General features: G+C 37.6%; 1 protein-coding gene across 10 annotated transcripts in view; it reads right to left on the bottom strand.

Annotated features, from left to right (window-relative positions):
• NFIB (nuclear factor I B) overlaps positions 1–20,759 on the bottom strand; it is a 176,825-nt gene that overhangs the window by 45,257 nt on the left and 110,809 nt on the right. For 9 of the 10 annotated variants that reach the window (XM_065661064.1, XM_065661063.1, XM_065661066.1 and 6 more), the window contains exons 4-6: positions 13,152–13,220; positions 10,877–10,997; positions 9,010–9,128 (exon numbers count right to left, since the gene is read on the bottom strand). In XM_065661064.1, coding sequence (XP_065517136.1) covers positions 9,010–9,128; positions 10,877–10,997; positions 13,152–13,220 — 309 coding nt within the window. Of the gene's footprint in view, positions 1–2,340; positions 3,965–9,009; positions 9,129–10,876; positions 10,998–13,151; positions 13,221–20,759 lie in introns of those variants that run through there. The other variant, XM_065661072.1, reaches the window with a different exon arrangement.

Genomic DNA, 20,759 nt, shown 5'->3' with positions numbered 1-20,759 from the left:
TGTATGTTTATTTAAGTTGGGTTAATTGAGAAAGCTTTTTTTTAATTTTTCAGGTTTAACAAAAAGCGGTTTATAAAACAGGAGAAGAGGAAAGATATGATGGTCAGATTAGAGCATTAATATTGAATATGTACATATCAAAACCATCCCTATCCCAAAGTAATTTCAAAAAACATTTAACTGTAAGACAAGACATACACACCTAATCCCGTAACAGTTGTCTGACAGTGTCATATGACATGTAGTAACTGCCTACTGAAGAGATTATTCCTATTTCAATTTACATCTATTCTCATTAAGATTAGGCTGAAACTATGGCATGTTATCCTGCAAGAATAGTGGGCAGCAGCAGCTCTTCATTCTCATCCTTCAAACCCACCTTGCCACTCCCCATGAGAAAGTAACAATAAGCCTCCCAGGAAAGGTTCATAATCAGCATGACTGTGTTACCATATCTTCATGTTTTCTTGTGAGGAGAAAAGTATCTTGTTTTTCCCATGCACTGATCTCCCGGCATAAAGCTGGCCAGCCTTCCTCACCTGACATGCTTCATACCAGAAGCATTGTCCAGGTAGGAGACCCCCAAGACACAGGTGCCACCAGAGAGGCCATAAGGAGCTGGGCTGTTGCTGTTGGAGGGAGGTGAGAATGTCTCCATCAGCCCCGCAGTGACCCAGGGGGCCAGCAGGAAGAGTGATAGGTTCCCCTTATTCAGCCTCTCCCCCCTCCTCTGTACCTGCACAGCCTGTCAGATGTCATATGGGAAGTACTTAGGAGTTAACTCAGAGCTCAGTGGGGTAGCTACATGGAATGGGTGCTCCAAGTAATAAGGCTGCTTTAAGTAACAGAGATAAAAAGCATGAGACCAAAAATACAGTATTGCTGCTACAAAGAATGTACTATAACAAACATATATACTGCCATTATCAAACCCATATGAGGCCCCATGTACTCTGAACTGCTATAAATAACCTTTAAGCAGCTACAGTGTACTTTAGGTACTCGACTACCTTTTTATTTAACTTTACACTTCAGAAACAGACTGGGCCATTTCATTATCTATGAATCATTGTTAAGAGATTTGATTCCAGTAGATAGCTGCGTGCATTATGGGAGACTGTGAGAAAATCTAATTAAAAGCCAAACAAATTATAAAGACTTTAAGTACATTTCAGCCATTTATTAAATTATCCTACAGAAAGTCATCCAAACACCAAGGAAAAATGCCCAGCTATAACATCTCATTAATTCTGAGAATCCAAAGACCTTGGCCAGAAAATGAAATCAATATTGCAACCTGAACTGCAAAAGTCAGAAAAGTATTTCCAGTTTCTAATACAGTAAGATTAAAAGAGGCATTTGAGAGAAAAATAAATGAAGGGAAATTGTTGATTTAGAAGCATTTAGGTTATGGCGTCTCCTTTTTATTACTATTATAATCTCTACTGGTAACAGTTTAGGATGGTTTAATAGATGTTCTATATTAATTTAATTGTAGATCCATCTAGGGAATGGTTTTGAACTGAGATAATATCATTAACTCACACTGAAATATACTACTCTGATCAAGTTTGATACAGTTCATATGAACACAGTTAAAAAGAGTAATTAAGAACCTTTTCAAATGTATCTATATATACAGCACAGAAGCAAAGAATCTATCAATCAAGACAAAAAGGTCAGGTGTCTAAAAAAATTTACAGTATGTGGGCTAAATTTATTTTTTCCATCTCATGGATGTGCCACAGATGTACTGGGGAAAAATGTCAGTGCAGGCACCTATGATGCATGATGTACTAAATACCTACACTTTTGGAACTGATGATATTCTGCACCACATAGGTCAGGTCATACAGAACGATATTTATCTTACAATTTCTAATAGATGCTGATCAGTTTCAATTATACTAATGACAGCAACATTGGAATAGGACAATTACATGTAATAGCTCCTGAGCCAAATCTTGCATTAAGACATGCATTTTATCACCGATTTCAATCATAAGACATTTTGCATCACCGTCAAGGTTAACAGGATGTTGCCTAGCATATAGCTCACCACAGAATAAGCGTTATGCATACAAGAAAAATATCCATTTGCAGTTACATCTTTCACTGATGTACATAAGAGATGCATGTGATAGCCCTTAGTGTATTCAAGTCACTAATCACACATGGAAAACATTAAGTAATAAGCCTTGCCACTATATGAGTCAAAATAAAAGACAAAGAACCTATAATGAGATTTTTTTTACAGTTACTTTATTGAGTAAATAACAGCCATTTCCAGGAACGCAAAAAAGCAAACCTTTTTGAATGCTTCTTACTGCATCTCCTACTGTATTTGTCTTTCTGTCTCTATTCCTAAACATTTTATTACTCTTCATTCATTCAGAAACTGAAGTGTACATGGGCTGAAGGAGAAGTCAGTCTGCTCTGCCCAGAGTAGTAACTTTCTCTTCTGCTACTCTGAATATTTGAAGATAATCATGAACAAGTTGAAAATTGGTCTAAAGCTATTCTAAACACAGAAAAACAGATGTAATTTCTGTTGCTTTATTTTTTGAGTGAATATGAATTTAACATCATTCTCACCCAATAATGGAGGATGTAAATTATTTTGATGTACAAGCAACTTAAGATAATGTTTTGCTGTCCTGTTCATGAATTTTTATCTCTTTCTCTGCCTCTTTAATTAAATAAGCATTTGAAAGCTCCTTCACCTATTTTTCTATACCTAGTGCCTTTCCACCTCTAAGGATAAGAAAGCAATTTTAATCTTGATGAAAATAATCTTTAACTTATTTTATGTGCTAGGAGGTTTTCTTGCAAAATTGCCACTATGGAAATAAAAGGCAAACCAATTCGCTGTTGATTTTAAATTTAACTATCATGGTAGAACTGCCAATTTTTCACATGCAGGCACAATGCCCATTCATTGAACACTGTCAATGGCTTGTTCTGCAACCAGGAAGAAAGAGGAGAACCCAACTTCCAGCCTCTTGGGCAACTTTTCCTTTCTAATGCTATTGTTTGTTATTGTTTGATGCCACTTTTAGTAGCCAAGAGGCTAAGAGAAGCCATGACTAAGAATTATTTCTGGAAATGCACTTTGAAAAGTTATTCTTGATAAAAAGTACCTCTTAATTTATGAATATGAAGTTACAAAAACTTACCAAGTGGCAGCATTTGACTACTGTGCACACACTGTACTAGTTAGAAACAGGAAATTCAAATAGATCCATAAGGTATGCATGGGTATATGTGTATATATGTATGTGTATATGTGTATACATTGACTAAAGAGTCTTTTGAAATATTAGAAAATACAAAGGCAGATGTAACAGAAATTACTAACAAGACATAAATTGCTTTAAACCATGCTTTGACATACAAGGATTTTGAGAACTCAGACTGAGTCAAAAACACAGAAACGCATTTAACAGATACTCATCAAGGTAAAACTTTGCAAGAAGTATTCATCTGTTAGATGGAGACCATGAGTTTCTAAAGCATTAACCTTCAGAAGAAACACCGGAAGCTGGAAAAATTCCTGAACTCTGTCCCACACAGGCCACCAAAAAGCCAAGGTGATCTGTTACTGTTCTCAACTCCTGCACCACATTAACTACTTCCTCTTTTAGTTCCCTCACTTCAGAAATAAGAGCATCCATCTTTGACAGTTGATGAGAAGAAGGCCCAAGAAGGAAAGAGCCATCGGGAAGGACCCCAATGGGGAAGGAATGTCCAGTGGGTGGGGAGAGAGAAAAAGGGGACAAGTGTCCAGATGAGGGGTATCCAACAAAGGGGGTCGGGACCTGAGAAGTGGAGGGTCCAACAGCTGCTGGCCAATCAACAGGTGAAGGCGGTCCAGCTGTTTCAGTTTTAATGGTATGCTGGCATCTTGATTCTTGACTGTTGGCAGAGGTGGGTGAGGTGTAAGAGAGTGAACATGATGAAGAAACTGTAAAATTAAAATTCACTTCATTGTATATTGACATTCAGTATTTCCAGGCACCTGACTACTACAGAAATCCACATGAATCTCTCCGCTTTTATCATGACCAGCGTGCATTTTATTTATTTATAACATACACAGCGTTATAACAGATCGCAAGGACAAATACTGAAACAGTATGCAATTACATTAATGCACTTTGTCAAGCTAGCTTTTAGAAGGGAATCCATAGGTTCCCACAATGTGATCTGTTCCTCTGTTATTCCTGAATTCTTATGAGTTAAGGAAAAAGTACCGATATACTTACCAGTTAATAAATCAAGATGTCCACCAACAGTTCTCAGCCTACTAGATTCTCCCTATTTTTTACTCACTGCACTAGTCATTAGTTTCATTATATTTTTAATAGCTTCCTCTTCTAAATGGAAAAGATTTTTTTTTTTAGTTTTTTGGGGTTTTTTTACTGTACAAAATTTCTGAAACACCTACCAAATATACTCATGCAGCAACTTCCATCTGTTTCAAGAAGTATTACTATACTACTGCAGAAACTCAGGTTTTTTTAATACAGAAAAATGTGAAGAATCCAGTAACAGCAACCTGGGAAAAGGAAGACTGCAAGAGATTTACAGCAAACTACTATTTGAATCTAAATATATTTCCAGTTGGTAGAAATATAAGATGTGATCCAGATATTACTGAAGTTATTACAACATTCAACTGGAAAAACTGAGGTACAAGAGAGAACAAGTAACTCCACAGAGTCTGGCAACAAACACAAAAATTGAACTGCTAATTGTCATCTTAGGGCTCTATTTTTAAGTAATGCACCAGTCTCAGAGCTGACTTTTCACTTTCTTAGGCTTTGGGACTTTTGGTGGATGACTACTTACTTGGAAAGCTAATGGTTGAAAGAAGGTTTGGGAGTCATCTTTGCCATTATAAACCTGCCTATTTGCTCTGCAGGAAGACCTCACACCTGCTTCAAAATACCATGCAAATAGAGTTTTAGTTTGGTTATGCAAATAGAGTTTAAGTATTTTAACATAGCAAAAGTAATGGCACAAACTACAGAATCTTCCCACAGTGACTGAATATATGTAAACTCAAAAACAACACTGCAAATCCACAGTATTATTTTTTAAATCTGTTTTTGAAGTTATTATACATACTCTTTTTTACATATATTTTTAGAATAGTCACAAACTTTTGCAAGTCAATGAAGTAAACCTTCAGTGCAGCATCCTAGTTTACAGGCTTTTCTTCCATAAGGATTTATCATCTGACTTCAATAATTACAAATAAAAAATTATTTATAATACTAATTTTGGTTAATTAGAAGGGGGGTTATATTTTTCTATGAGAACAGTAACATGCATAACAATACTACAGCACTGGATAATGAACCCACTGATTATAACCCTTTATAGATTGGGTTTGACCAACTTTATGCCACCTGAAGTTCCTACTTTTCAGATATGCTTACTTATTTCTGCCCAGAATTATATATTTAAACATCTTCCAACTTCACTACATACATCTTCCAACTCCACTAAAATAGACTATAAAACACAACATCTGGAAATTTTGTCAAGTTTTGGAAGTGGTACAAGAGGAAGAAGGTAGATAACAGCACAAGGACAAAGCCTGGAGGTTTAGAACTGAAAGTAAAGTGTGGTGTGCAGATTTTGTTAGAACAGGGCTAGATTTCTTTTCCTTAGTTTCACAAATGCAGATCCTGGCTAAACTACAAGTACTCCTGTAGTCATGTTCCTGCCCCTCATAATGCATGCTTGCAAAGTAGAGAAGCTGTAGAATCTATGAGGATTACAATACAGTCACTCATACAAAATCACTCCTTTCCTGATGTCCACATACCTACTAAAGTACATGATATTTATTTTCCACAGCAACGAAAGTTTGATCTAACCTGTATCACCCCATCGCAAATTTTTAGTTCTCACATTTTTAATCTATTTTTTGTGAGACACCACCTGGAATACTGTGTTCGGTGCTGGAGTCCCAAACATAAGAAGGACCTGCTAGAGTGAGTCCAGAGGAGGACCACAAAGATGCTCAGAAGGATGGAACACCTCCCCTGTGAGAGCCTGAAGACAGGCTGAAAGAGTTGGGCTTGTTCAGCCTGGAGAAGTGAAGGCTCAGGGGAGACCTCAGAGCAGCTTCTAGTGCCTAATGAGGGATGATGAGAAATCTGGAGAACAACATTTTACAAGGGCATGTAGTGATAGGACAGGGGGGAGAATGACTTTAAACTGAAAGAAGGAAGATTTAGATTAGACATGAGGAAGAAGTTCTTCACTGTGAGGGTGGTGAGGCACTGGAACAGGCTGCCCAGAGAAGTTGTGGATGCCCCACCCCTGGCAGTGTCCAAGGCTGGGTTGGGCAGCACTTTGAGCAATCTGTCTAGTGGAAGGTGTGCCTGCCTATTGCAGTGGGGCTGGATCTAAGGACACTTCCAACCCAAACGATTCTGTGTTACCCATTAATTTGTATCTTTCTATCAAAATGGTTAGATACCCCCTAGACATATATGAAACTCTTAACTACTTTATTCCAACCTGTTTCAGCTATCATTGTTTTACTGTGACTATCACCAGTTCCAAACTACAAGTCATCCTGTTTTTGCTACTTGAGAAATGTACCGAAATAGATAAGACTTCATGACAAAAGAATCTTTCAAACCCATGTAATTTCTCTTTCCATGAAAATACATTAGAATTTAAGTATAAAAATACATTAAACTTATGTATGCAGACGAAGAAACTAGATCTAGTACAGGTCAGAAGCTAGAAACTTTTCTGTCAGGTTCAAAACAATGAAACTGAAATCAATATTGCTATATCTTAATATTAACCCTATTTCTGATTTTCTTTCTCTTAGAAAAGTTAAAATTGCATCAGAGTGAAAGTGAAAGTGAGTGTTTACTTAACAATAAACATGATACCTCTGCATATTCTCATTTGAGGGTACTGTGAAATGATTCGTGTTTCTGGTGCTGATGACCTTTGGAGACTGCCTTGAAAAATAGTGTCTATTGGGACTACATGAACATCCCCTGGCGACACTGGATGAACACAAATGTGAACCCAAATGGCTTCTTTTTTTTCATTTATGCCTAACCTAATATGACAAACAAATCTCCATGCTTGAGAGGGAAGTAGTACCAGCGAGCTCCCTGGCATAGAAAACCACCTCTAAACTTCCATTTCTATTATCTTTGTGCTTGCAGGCATAGGGAAACAGAACATAGGTTTTCACAAATGCCCCATCTTGGTAAGACTTCTGTATCCAAAACAAGCTTTCCACAGATATATGCTAATATGAAGATAAGTATCTAACAAACTAGCAGCAGAACAAATATGTCAGGAGCTGCCAAATACCCCTTCCCAGTGAGCCCAGGTATGAAGGACAAGCATTGTGCCCACTACCTCACTGTTTCCACAGCAGCAGGGTAACCTTAGAAAGTGAATGCTGCCAAACATAAATGGTGAGGGGCAGAAAGCTTATGCTTCCCCCAGTGTAACGATTTTCAGACCATACAACGGTGTATCTGTCTCTCTGCAGAAATGGAAGAATATCTTAAGAACAGAAAAAATGAGATCCCTCATAGTGTCATAAAGATAACCCCTCTCTGCCAGGGTTTTGCAGCTCCTACAGTTCACTCAGTAGAAGAAAGGGACTTCATTTCACAAGTGGGGATATGTGGTGACTGCTTTACAGAGGAACTATGAGCTGTTTTTCCCACAGCTGCAAAAAATACTTGCTTGAAAAACACAAAAATTGAGGTACAAGCCTGTCTTTTAGGAGAAGTCCTAATAAAGTGTGAGGTAACAGTCACGGAGTGAAATATTTCACACAAGCGGGAAGATTCTGGCTGTTAGAACTGCTATTTTGCTGTTCATAAGTTTGGGTATGCAAAGCCACAGGCAAGTTTGGTTTTTTTATTTTAAATTCAACAGTCAATGCAAACAGACAAAACAAAAAAAATATCAGAGCCTCCGTAACAAAAAGTACAAAAGAAATGGTGAAGGAAAGACTAGTAACATTGTGTGAGAGGATAGCCTAATGATGAGAACACAAACCGACGGTAAGCAGAAGCAGATTAAAAGGAAACCAACTGTATAAGAAATTGAAAATAAAAGGCAGTTAAATTAAATACCCATCACATGCTACCTTGCACACATGGATGAAAGAAAAAATCATCAGGCAAAGGAAAAAGAAAGAAAAAAAAAAAGACTAAACCAGTCTAAATATGAGTTAAGGCCAAAGAGTCAGTTGGTCACTGAAGAACTGAAAGCAACGATGAGCAGTGGACAGTGAAAAGGAGTGCAAACACTGGATGATTAGCAAAGGAAGCAACGGCATGTCTTTTTCTCTGTTTTGCTTCTACATACTTTGCTTTACATTTCCCAAACTCTCCAAATAGCTGCAGCACGTCAGCCACAGGACCCATTAACCAACAGTGTTCAAATACATGTGAGTTCAAGCACGTATTCACATCACAAAGGCGATAACCCAAACCACAAGACCACCCTTTAGCATGTGGATGTAGTCCCACAGAGCTACACATGGGCTCTTCAGAAAAAAGCCTATTGGACCTTTCTGTGCCACAACGTCTGGACTAAACGCACATACAGCATTCTGTCATGGAAAAACAAGAACTGAGTAAACTCATGTTGACCCAACCACCATAGAGATGTTTGGCTTTTTACTTGAAACCACTGTACTCAAAATCCCGCTGAGATCATCACATCTCATTATCTGATGATTGAAAAGATCATGCACACATCTTTACAAACTATTGATAAGGCAGTGACCAGATGAAAAAATTATTATATGGTTGTTTATACCATGTCCTGTTGACTGCTGGTTATAACTACATTTATGAAACCAGCAAATACATATTTGAGACGGAAAAATGATTCCTCTAAAATGCCATCATTTTATTGTGGTAATGAAAGCACAGATGCAGTGATGTATTGTATATTTGAATAATATAGTTGGAGGCAAAATAGTCCCATGTTACTCACCTTGATCTCTTTCATGCCATGTCCGACTCCCCGCAGCTGGTGAATTTGGAGAAGGATAAAAGTCTCCTGTCGGGCTTGGCTCCATATTTTCATCTATGGAGATAGTTTTGGGTCTTTTGCTGTTGAAGTAATGTGAGATTTGGCAATGAATATGAAACACAGCTACTAATGGAATATAGACTGCTTTGATTACAAGAAATATTTCAATAGAAAGTAAAATAGAAAGTAATTCAAGCATGCAAAGCACAAAAAGTGGATATTAAAGCTTACACTAACTTAGATGATGTTATTTAATAATATGTAATGCAGGCATGTGCTTGCATTTTCCACGTGATTTAGTATTTCAAAGATGGCATGAATGGGTAACATAAAAGTCTACCAGCATTTGGCTGAACAAATAAGAAACCGGTTCCTGTAATGTACCAGTGAAAGGTTGTGCCATGAGAGCGTTAAACACTATGCAGAAACCACAAAAGAAAAACAAAGCACTGGAAAACCATGACTGATAAAGGTAAACCAGGAACTTTTCTGAATGTGTTAATAATGAAAAAATGTAGTTTACTGTATTTCACCAGGTCAAAATTCTAAGCTTTTCGAAGACTTTTCATTTCAGACTACTTTAATTAAAAAAAAAACCAAAAGGCCCATATTTCAAGTCCACTATATGAAATCAGTGGACACTTCAACACAGTGGAGGGAGTGGAAGCTTCTTTGTAACAATACGTACTGAAGCTGTTATGCTGGCTGCCACAGAAAAACAGTGTGAAGGTTTTAATGGTATTATTGTTATTATTGTTGTTAGGACAACGCTGTGAGAATTAACTCATCCATTTCTAAAATGTAGCAGGTGAAATGCCAAGTTGAAAATACAGTGGAATCAAATAGGGAACATGAGCAAAATAACTCAGAAGCACCAGACACTAGCAGAAAAAAACCCAGTCCCTAGCAGTCCTGTTAAACCCTATACCACTGTGCAGATATTTCCTGACTCCCTGGGCTGCAGAAACATGGGTTAATGTGAGGTCCTGCAGTGCTTATGATGGTACATCATGGTACATCGGACGGTTTCAGAAAACCAAGGGGCCCTAGGGGCATGACTGTACATGATCTGGGACTCAGAAGGCACAGCAGGTTCTCCATCTCTGTGGCCCACCAACTGCTTCTGAGGGAGGGAACGTTGTCTCTTTTAGAGTTGGGAGAAGGGAGCATGTCAAAGCAAGGAAGGAGGTTCCTCAGATCAAACTGCCTGTAACAGGCACATGGAGACCCTTGAGAAAAAATAGAGAGCCTGTGACTACCTCACATGCTCCTCATTGTTCCGACTGTGCTAGGAAATGCCCCTTGTAAGGATGAGGCAGGAAACATACTTTCATGAGCTAGGGTGACGCTATGGATGAAGACATCTTTTCTTTATATACATGTTCCAATGCTTTTTCTATAGGAAACAGTATCTGTCCAACATATCTTTCAAAATGGAGGTCCAAGAGGTAGCCCTCTAAGACAGCCTCTGTGTGTGCAACTGCCCTGTGTCATTGAGCCCTGCCAGCAGGTTCCCAGCTGCTCGACCTTCCTGCAGCAGTTTCAGGACGAGTAGCTGTTATCTTGGCAGATGATTCTGTGAGCACTTCAAACCCTGACAAATGTTATTATCATCTTCAATATCAACAGCAATGGCAGGCAGTAATGACACTGCTTCAAAATCTGAAACATAGGTATTTGTATTTAGGCTATGGTAACATACTTAGGCAGCCTAACTCACAAAATCAGAGGAAAATTATAAACCAGTTAGTTGTTGACAGTATTTGTGAACTGCTTGTCCTAGACTATTAAACCTGGTTTCACTTTAAGATTTATTTCAAATTTTTACCTGCTTGGTGGAGAGGACAAGGATCTCTGCAGATTTACACCCGAATTCATATCATGGTAATATGGCTGGCTCGGAAGCTCTCCAATTGGGAAATTCACGCCAGTTCCTTGGGTTATGGGTGCTGAAAAACACATCATCATAACAAGTCGAATACATTATTCTATCTTTTTAGCCATCTTTTTATTTTTAACAATAGGAAAAACATCAAGATGTTACTACATGTATCTAATTTCCTTCCTCTTGCAGAAACCAAGTACAGACAAGTTCTATCTATGTTTATATATCTAAAAAAATGAAGTATCTCCCCCAGTCCTAGAAATTCCTCAGCAATTATGCAGACAATAATATTTTTTTTTTGTATAATAGGTAACCTGGAATCAGCAATATAAAAAAGGCAACACAAACATCAGCACAATGTCCAGCCTCCTGTGGAAGGAGTGTTGTAATCAGTGAGGCAGGGTTTGTAAGGATAGCTAACAATATTCATTAAAGAACCGAAACAAATGGAAAGAACAAACTTAGGGACACATAAACTCATTTTCCCTTAATGTTAACTCTTTTATATTAACAATAGTCTTCTGTGCTACCAATATGTTTTGCTGTCTGCTTTTTCTTTCACCCAGTGCCACAGGCACTGCTCTGCATATGTATTTCTACACACAAACACATACACTCAATGTTATCTTCACCTCCTTACAGAGTCTGTGTACCATACACCTTGGCATTTCAAGAATAAATTGTATGTTACACATTGTGGTGTATTTACCTTTGTTCACTGTCTGTGTATTGTGCATTTTAACTACCTTTGGCACTTAAAAGAATAATTGCATGTTGTGTAATGTATCTGAAGGCTTGTATTTTTCCTGACAGTTAAAATACAACTCTGTTGCGGCTTGAGGTTAAACAAATGCATGGTGAGAAATCCCACAGAAACCACATGCTTTAAAGCTTATTATTACAAGTATATTGTGTATAATAGTTGCAGAAGGTACAATTTCATAACATAACTACAATATTGATTCTTTTTTTTAATCTGAATGTCCTGATACTTTAAAATGTATTTAACCACCTGACAACTAAAAGAAAGCTGTATTTCATAAATCCTTAGCCTCCTACATCAGAAAAGCTGTATCTTCAACAAGTACAAAATTGAGTATGTCCTAACACTGCAGGATAGCAATTTTGTTGAAGGACTTAATATAATTTTAATGTTGTTGAATATTAATTTCTGATCACAGCAAATTAAATCACGCATTCACGTTAATCCTCACTATGTTAATTAAATTATTCAAGCATCCTGACCTGGCATGAATTAATTCCTGTACAAAATCTGGACAGACGGTTTCGGAAACTTGTGCCTTACTGGGTTTTTTTCCTCACCTCATCAGGAAAGGGACATTTTTCCTGGTTCTTTCAGTCGTTATAATGATGGTATCACCACTGCAGATACTTCTAACTATAATTTTTAAGTTTGGGGTTGGGTTTTTCTTCACTTCCTAATGAGTCTTGAGAGAAATACTTTAATAGTGTTGATATGGAGAAAAGAGGTGTTCAGAAAGCAGTGTCAAATGAAAATATGTGCTGGCTTTACGTCCTATTACAGCAAACTCTTAGGTGTCAACAAAACAGATCTTATTTACGTTCATTCTGGGTTTTCTTTTTGCAATAAAAGCTTCACCTGACCTTTTATTTTTGTATTTTACCTTTTTGTGTGTGAGTTTATGTGCATAACACTTCTGATGCCAAAACAAGCAAATGTAATTAAAAACTCAATTACAGCCAGTACTATGAGTAAAAGAAACACTAGTGTATTATAAATTAAGCCAGTTGTCCTTTATATCCATGCTGTGATTTTTCTTTTTAAGAGCTACAAATTCAAAAACAGACTAAAAAAATTATCAGATAACTTGGCAAAATCCAAGGATGTGTAAGAGAACCTTAAAAAGCAGCAAGTTGAACAAATAGAAGGTTTTACTACTTATGGTAATTTTATTGACATACTAGTCCATTAAGTGTGCAGTGCAGTGGGACACATAACAAATTGATTCGATCTTTAAATATTGAAAAGACAAAAGAAGATTTCTGTTTATTTTATTAAAAGCATGCGCAAGATGAACTGTAATAGTGTGGTCAAAGATATGAATCTGTGCGGTTATAGACATTTTCTATGCATCCCAAATCTTGGAAAGAAAAACAAACTTCCAGAAAAAAAACCAAACAACTTTTCTTGATTATAGCAGGCTTTGTAAATGATTAAATGAAAATGATAACTTACTTCTGGACACCCTCACAAGTTCTGACACATTGAAGACTCCAGATTTTACAAAACTGTCCTCAAGGTACACTGGAAAAAATCACAATATCATAATCAGTGTAATAAGAAGATTAATAAATAACTACAGACAAGTTTACACACCAGGTAACAACATTATCAAGAGTCCCAGAACTATAATACACAGCCCAAAGTACACTGAAATGCAATCACAGGATCTAATGAGAGCTGAAATTCAGGCAGAGGAGCAAAAAATCTTGAAGAGATGTGAAAAGGCAAAATTTTCCTGTGTGTATGAAAACTAACAGGCAATATACTGAGGCCCTAGCTAACCATGCGGAAATCTAAAGTCAAGTTCCTTTTATCAGTATCTTTAATTGTTACGTTAGTATTGAACTAAGGACAGTATCAGCGGGACTAATTGCACCACAGAACAGTCCTGTCCTTGCACACATTTCTGTTTAACAGAATTTACTTAACTCTTACCCTGCTGGTAGTGACTTTACCACTCCATTACCGAATCATCATGTCTGAGGCAGATGAGGAGTTTACTATTATTTCCCACAAAAGTAGGAACTGGGCAAAACAGCTGAGCTCTTCAGTGGTTGGTTTTTTTGGGTTTTTTTTTTTTATAAATGCTGAATTATATATCTAGAAACCTATGTTAAAGAAACCATCTATTATTGGTTTTGTATTGTTTGCTTATTCTAAGATAAATGTATATGATACACTTTTCCTGCCATGAAATTCAGGCACAAAATGAAGTACTGCAGTGAACAACAGACAATAATCAAGACTTACCTCATCAGTGTAACTAGATAAGGTTATAAAAAGGGAACTGAGAAAGCCAGGTTTCTGTGGAAGTCTTATGTCAATAATCACTGCATAAGCTGACCTGACAATTTGGGATTTCATGACATCACAGTCCTTCCAGGTAGGAACACGAACAATTTACCAACAGAAATACTTAGACCTATACTTAATACACATTTCTACTCCAACAGTATTACTTTCTTATTTGCTTTTATGTGAGATGATGCACTATGAATTTCTTACTGTGTTTTCTCTGGTCTCTTTTCTGAATTAACACAGCTTTTTTGTTTGTTTGGAAATATACTGACAATTTTCTGTTTCAAATGCTTGACTGAGTAAAAGCACTCTAAATGTCTAAAAAACCAAATAAATAAAAAATGCACCTTCTGGAATATTTACTGATTTGGAAAAGAATGGTTCAGTATTATTCTCTTTAGGTTTCTTTAGGCAATTACTGCTTTCATCTTCAAGTAATTTAAGAAAACACTGCCATTATAATCAGAAAAGTGACTGTAAAACCAGTACACTTCACTTGAGAGATCTGTCCTTGGTACATCTGGAGAAATCTCTACTTATTTTTCAGGGTCAGTAAGGGCAGAGGTAAAAAGCGCAGTTTTCACTGCTTACTAACAATTTTACTAGGCCCACAGAGCCACCTTGCCCAGCACCTGTGATCTTATTTACCAGTGCAGGTATAAACACAGCACCTAACAACTTAAAACTGAAACAATGTGAGTGCATGGATCTGAGCACACTTCCTGACATCTCTGTTATAAGGGTTATTCTGTGACACCTATACATGAATGTCAGCCTTTCCCAGCTGAAAAGCCAGCCCAGGAGGAAGTGCAGTGGGCATGCAGAGCACCACATGCCTGTGGAATCATCCTGAATGTTATGCCAATGCCACAATCTTCTCATCTTCCAGTCAAAATCACTTCACAGGACATCTCTGCATGTGTTCATTACCACTAGGAGCTCTGCAGATCTCCCTCTCTTATTTCTTTACTTCCTTTCACATTACTCTCCATCTAATTTTCAACAACTTCTTTCCATGTCCATTACTTTCTCCTCTCATAGTCCTTCACCTGGATTTTGCCAGCATCTCTGCAATCTTACTCTTCTGCAGTTTGTAAGTAGTAACAGCCTTTCTCTTTCATCTTCTGCATTCTCCTGCACCTTTTCTCCATGTATTTGTGTGGATGAAAACATGACATCGCTTCTCAAATATTTACTTCTTTATTTAACATAACTTGGCATACCGACACCATAAAAAATTGTGAAGAGTTAATGTTTCTTTTCCATTCTTTCCCAGTTTTCGTTTTTTAACCTAAGAATGGGCAAACTGGATGAACACTAATAATTTCTCTGACAACAGCAATCTTTCCCTTCTCTGCCTATTTCCTCCAGCAGGAGAAATCTGCAGTAGTACATGAAGGAAGATTTCCCAAGAAAAATTTGTTTTCTTGATTTTAGTTGGCCTGCAAGCAATGTGTGGCTTGAAGCCAGCATACAAACATGCAGCCAGCTCTCGAGCTGGTAATGAGACAAGACAGAACTTCTCTTCTGATTATCCAAATACCACTACTTTGAAGCACAACTTCCCTCATTCAAGTTAGGCTAACTTCAGAGATACAACCAGGTGTAGATTGGTCAAGCTATAATTACAATGAGAAAAAGCCCCAAGGCTCATATTCGAAGAAAGTTTCCATGTATGATTTTACATGTAAGAGCACATACGTATACATGTATATGTGCACACAGACACAGATGTTTAATCTTCGGCCTTCTCTTATGAATTGTCAGGCTTTTGTCACTGGCAATACTGAGAATACCCACATAACACAAAAATCAATCTGTTCTAATGCATTTGTCTTCTTGTAATAACAAAATGGAAGCAGGGAAAAAATTCTGCCTTGAGCAGTACCACTACAGCCTCCCAGAAAAGGATGCACTGTTTACTGATGATTCATAGTCCTTCACCCAGGTTTTACCCTGCCTTGGATGGTCCTAACAGGGAAGGTGGATTCCAGTGGTGCTTCTGAGTGCAGAAAAATAAATCCAGTATGTTCAGTTCCAGCACCAGTGAACCTCAAATGGTTAGGAAGAAAATCCATGGTGAGGGTGTTACAGAACTGTTCTTGGCTCCCAGCTGTGCAATAAGAAAATGCTCTGTGCCATTAAACCACTGTAATTTGTTGCAGAAATATGCACTCTACAAATGATGCAGTATAAACAGCAAGACAGTATACAGCAGGACAACAGTATAGGACATTCTGACTTTATGGTGTGAGAAACTGGCTTTTAACTTGAGAAGCTGATCTCCCTACTGAGTAAGAGTTAAATTCATATTCGCATTATCACATTGCATGCAAGAAAAAAATACGTGGCGATATTCCATACAGTGTAGCTCTTACTGTTGTTTTTTTTAATAATTATTCCCTAATGCACTGCCTGCATTTATATGTTAAAGAGCCTCAAATTAGTGTTCTTACTGTGTGATTCTAATCTGTTCAGTACAGAAACTAAAGCACTTGATAACAGTCTATTGTTGTATTCCTTATAGGGGATTTACTGTATCTTTTGATGGTCATGATAACACTTTTCTGTCTTTACTGTTCAAACCTAATGCAAGCACTGAGTACCATCATGTTCTAAAACCATCTTACGACACTCTCTGAAATACATTTCACTAACTGTCATTACACTTAAAAATCTGAGTTCTAAAACAAAAGATCACTTCTGCCAGAAACACTATAGTGCAATTCTGTATGAACAGTCAGCAACTTCCAAAACCCAGAAATAAGAGTGGGGTTTTTTCCGTACTGCCTTTTAGGTTTTGTACAGGATCAGCAGAAAAATCTGCCTTCTGTCCTTACATTTATACAGACTCCGTTCTGAAAAAATACATTTTCCAAACAATACTACAATGACCAGACCAGTGCCATCAAGATTTAAATGCAAACAGGTTAAGCCTAACAGCAATTCTGATCAAGCTTCCCCTCATACAGTCAGTAACAGGACAAACCTTCAGTAATGCCTTCAACTGCAGCAGAAGTTATTCTGTCTGAGTCCTTATATGTATTTTCCACTCTGCTCCTATGCTATAACTTCAAGAGCTTCAAGTATAGCTTTTAATCATGCTAGGACTTAAAATGGAGGGGAGAGGGAAAGTTGTTTGAACCTACTGAAAAATATTTTCAGTTTGCACTAACATGTACCGTAAAGGGCTTGTTCTCACATTACTTAAAAGCTTACCAGTGACGTCTGGCTTGACAAATCTTTAACCAGGCTTTTTTATGTCTTCTGATTTCATTGTATTTTTATGAATAGAACGTCTGTTTACATTCTGTTGCATATTGACTAGTGCCAAAACATAAAATTGCTTCCTGGCATCATTAAACATCTAGTTTTTTCACTGATACAGCCTCGATTTTGAGCAACTTGCAAAACAGGAGTAAGGATCCAATTAGTGCAGGAAACAATTCGCATTACTGTACTTTTATTTGTGTATATTTGGATATTTATTTTGGATATTAAGTCTACTTACTTTTGCAAGTGAGACAGGTTCAACATCTGTCTAAGCTACTGTGAGAAGAGGGGCTGGAAGCTTCTGTACAAAATACTAGCAGTGAGCTAGTTATGCAACTTAATGTTCTTGGTGCTCACTCCAACAGGTTGGTTTGACTTCTGAAACTGCTACAGTTAAACACTAAATCATTTCACTGTATAGCTTCTTTCATTTGAGTCTTTGAAAATTGAGTTTTTAAGGATCAGCTCTTGCTGCTCTCTGCAATACCTGACTTCTACAGGAAGCTCTTTAATACCAGCAGGAATCCTAGCGGCATACAGCTACTACTCACAGTCAGAACCAGTAGTGAGAACTTAGTCTCACACTGCCATACATATAGTTATCATACTTGCAGTTTGTTTCCTTATTGCATGCATTTGAAGCCACTATCTTAAAAAGACTACCAGAAACAGGTTCCCACTAAACCAGAATTATTATAGGCAGTTGAAGGTGGATAAGATGAGCCAAGCAATGACAAAGATTTCAGCAGTGATGTCATTTAAAACAGCTGAACTAAGATCTGTCCAGAGAATGAGGCTAGTTTGGCTGCTGCACAATTGTCTCTGGCCTTGTTGCATACCCAGTTTGTTTGGGTTTTTTTTTTTCTTGAAAGTTGCAATCATGTTGTAAGTGGGACATGAAAAAAATATGTTGCAAAAAGATCCCCTGGCTCCACTGAACTTTTTAACACAATAAGGAACTAAGAAGCTGTCTGTGCCATTTTCAAAAACAAAGGAGATTTTCAATAAACTCAATGTAATAACCAGAACTATAATATCCTTCAATGCTGGAGCAATTTATAGAAGTAAACACCTGGTTTAATAGACTATGGAATACACATACAGGAATCCAAACAGTCACCCAAAACCTAGCAAGAAACAGAAAGTAAACATGAATGCTTACTGCCTTCCACTTCAGAGGGTCCCAGGTTATATACAAACTACAGCCAAGATTTAAAAACAGGTTGGGGAAGCTCTATATTTTTAAGCTGCTATAGGACGAGCAGGTACCAAAGAGGAATTTTCTGGTGCCAAAGTAGATTTCTGGTAATATAAGGGGTTTAGGAAATTCTTGTGCATGTTTTGAAGAAAAAAAAAAAAAGAATTGCACTCACCATTGAACACAATGGCATCAGAAGAAAACATGACATCAGAAGTAATCACAGAATAATTTATTTATACTGTAAGTTCATATAGAAGGATAGTCAATGCAAATGAAAATTCAGGGGTAATGCTAAGCCAGTAGACAGTAGCAATTACCCACACCAGATTTCAAACCAGTACACGAGGCCAAAAACTCTTCCTCTTGGAAAAAGAGGCTGTATGATCTGTACAGGCTTCTGATTGTTGAGATAGCACAGCTGCACACTGCCCTCAGAATGCCCCACCTGGCTGAGGGCTGAGAGGCTGACAAGGAAGAGCATCACCTCTCAATCAGTGCATTACTAATTCATAGAGCATTTGGGAAAGGGAGAGCTCCACAGAAAATCAAGCCCTGACCAAACCCAACCCTGTTTTATTTGAAGATCACTATCTGAGATGGCATGGGTACAGGTATACGGGAAACAGCAAGCATTTCAGAATATTCACTCCCATGCTGGTAAGGTGATGTGAATATACATTTGTTCAAACACAATTCTGTCTGAATACCCAAACTGCGGGTATGGCGTCATTGCTTCCACAAGAAAAGCCACTTACGATGACAAGGACAGGAAGTATCTCTTCAATTCCTATTAATTAGGGGGCTAATTCCCCATCCACAAGAGGATAACTGGCAATACAGTAAAATAATGAAACCATCTGTGTTCTGAGTCATTCAAAACTTAGTCATTTGCTTAATGCATTTCCAAAAGAGAGCAAAGGTTGAGAACACGTTACTCTTCAGAGATTATTTCTGAAACTATACATTCTGCAAACTGAAATACTTCTGTCTAAATCAGTCATATACAGGCAAATTTATTGCACATTACTTAGAGTTTGATCCAAAAAGAATGTTCTCCTTATGGCTGCTAGCCCATATGAAAGCACAAAAAAGCCTTTGGGGCTCTACAGCTGCAAGAAAGATTTGCATATTTAGAGACAGGTGAGGCTGGTTGCAAGCTTCTTGGCAACACCTTCTTTAATTAGGAAAAAAAAATAAAAATTAATAGATGGTGATTTCACTCAAGCCTTCTTTGGAAATGGTTCCCAGAATAAAATTTCTCATTATAACAGAAGGGTAAAACCAATTCCAGAGCAGTGTGTCTGGGGATGGGGATTCACACACGTATGCCTCATTCAGATTAACGATTTTCTCACTAGATGGATTCCCTGACAACATATCACAGGTTACTGTGGGGGAAAGAAAAGAGAAAACAGTGAGAAGGAATGAGAGGTGAAGAAATAGTTTCTCAGCCTCGCTGTCTAAAAGTGTGTCATCCCATAGAAATAATGGAATATTTGTCAGCACAAAGGCTCAAAACAAAGTCATCTTCCTTGCTCATTCAGCTTTGACTGATGTTATAGTTTGCAAAATTATATGAAAATATTCCTTTGACCAGCTAAACAACTGGTGTTAAACAGTTGTTTAGCATTGTTAATGCTGTTAATGCATATTGTTAACATAAATAAATAAAGTCTGCCAAGCAGCAACCTCACACCAACAGCAGATAGCAACTAACTTTATTAATATCAAACAGTTGTGGCCAGCAGGCAGTAAGTAAGGGGGGGAAAAATAAAGCAGAACAAAACCTAGAAAATCCTCTACTAGAAGAACTGGCTTGTAACAGTTGTATCACTGGAGAACAAATTGTTATGGCTGGTGTCAGTATCATTAGCTTACTAGTGGGTCTAGATTTTTTTCTACTCACCCTCATAATTTTCTTATGCCTAACAGAGGAACTTACTGAAAGATCACTCATTTTCTCTTCAGTACATATCCTCCCCCACCTTTGCAGGTATTCCAAGACACACATGTTCAGGTAGGCTTATTTTTTACATTTTCTTTAGCTACATAAAAGACCTACAGGACTTGCAGGAAGCAAATAATGCAACATTACACTGAAACCACCACACTTCAAAAGCCTAACTTCAGCAGTAACCCTGAGCAGATGCCCAGCAGATTAGTAAGAAGCAGAGCAGGCCAGAAGTGTTCGTTGGTTGGGTTTTTGACTGGTAATGTGCAAGGCTGCAAGTATTTTCATTTTCAGAGCTTACCATGCAGGTGAGCCTCTATCTGTTCAACCTCAATGG

The sequence above is a fragment of the Lathamus discolor genome, chromosome Z, assembly GCF_037157495.1.
Source record: "Lathamus discolor isolate bLatDis1 chromosome Z, bLatDis1.hap1, whole genome shotgun sequence".
Lineage (NCBI taxonomy): Eukaryota > Metazoa > Chordata > Aves > Psittaciformes > Psittacidae > Lathamus > Lathamus discolor.
Note: the sequence above shows the minus strand (reverse complement) of the source record. Positions and strands in the feature narration are given on the sequence as shown.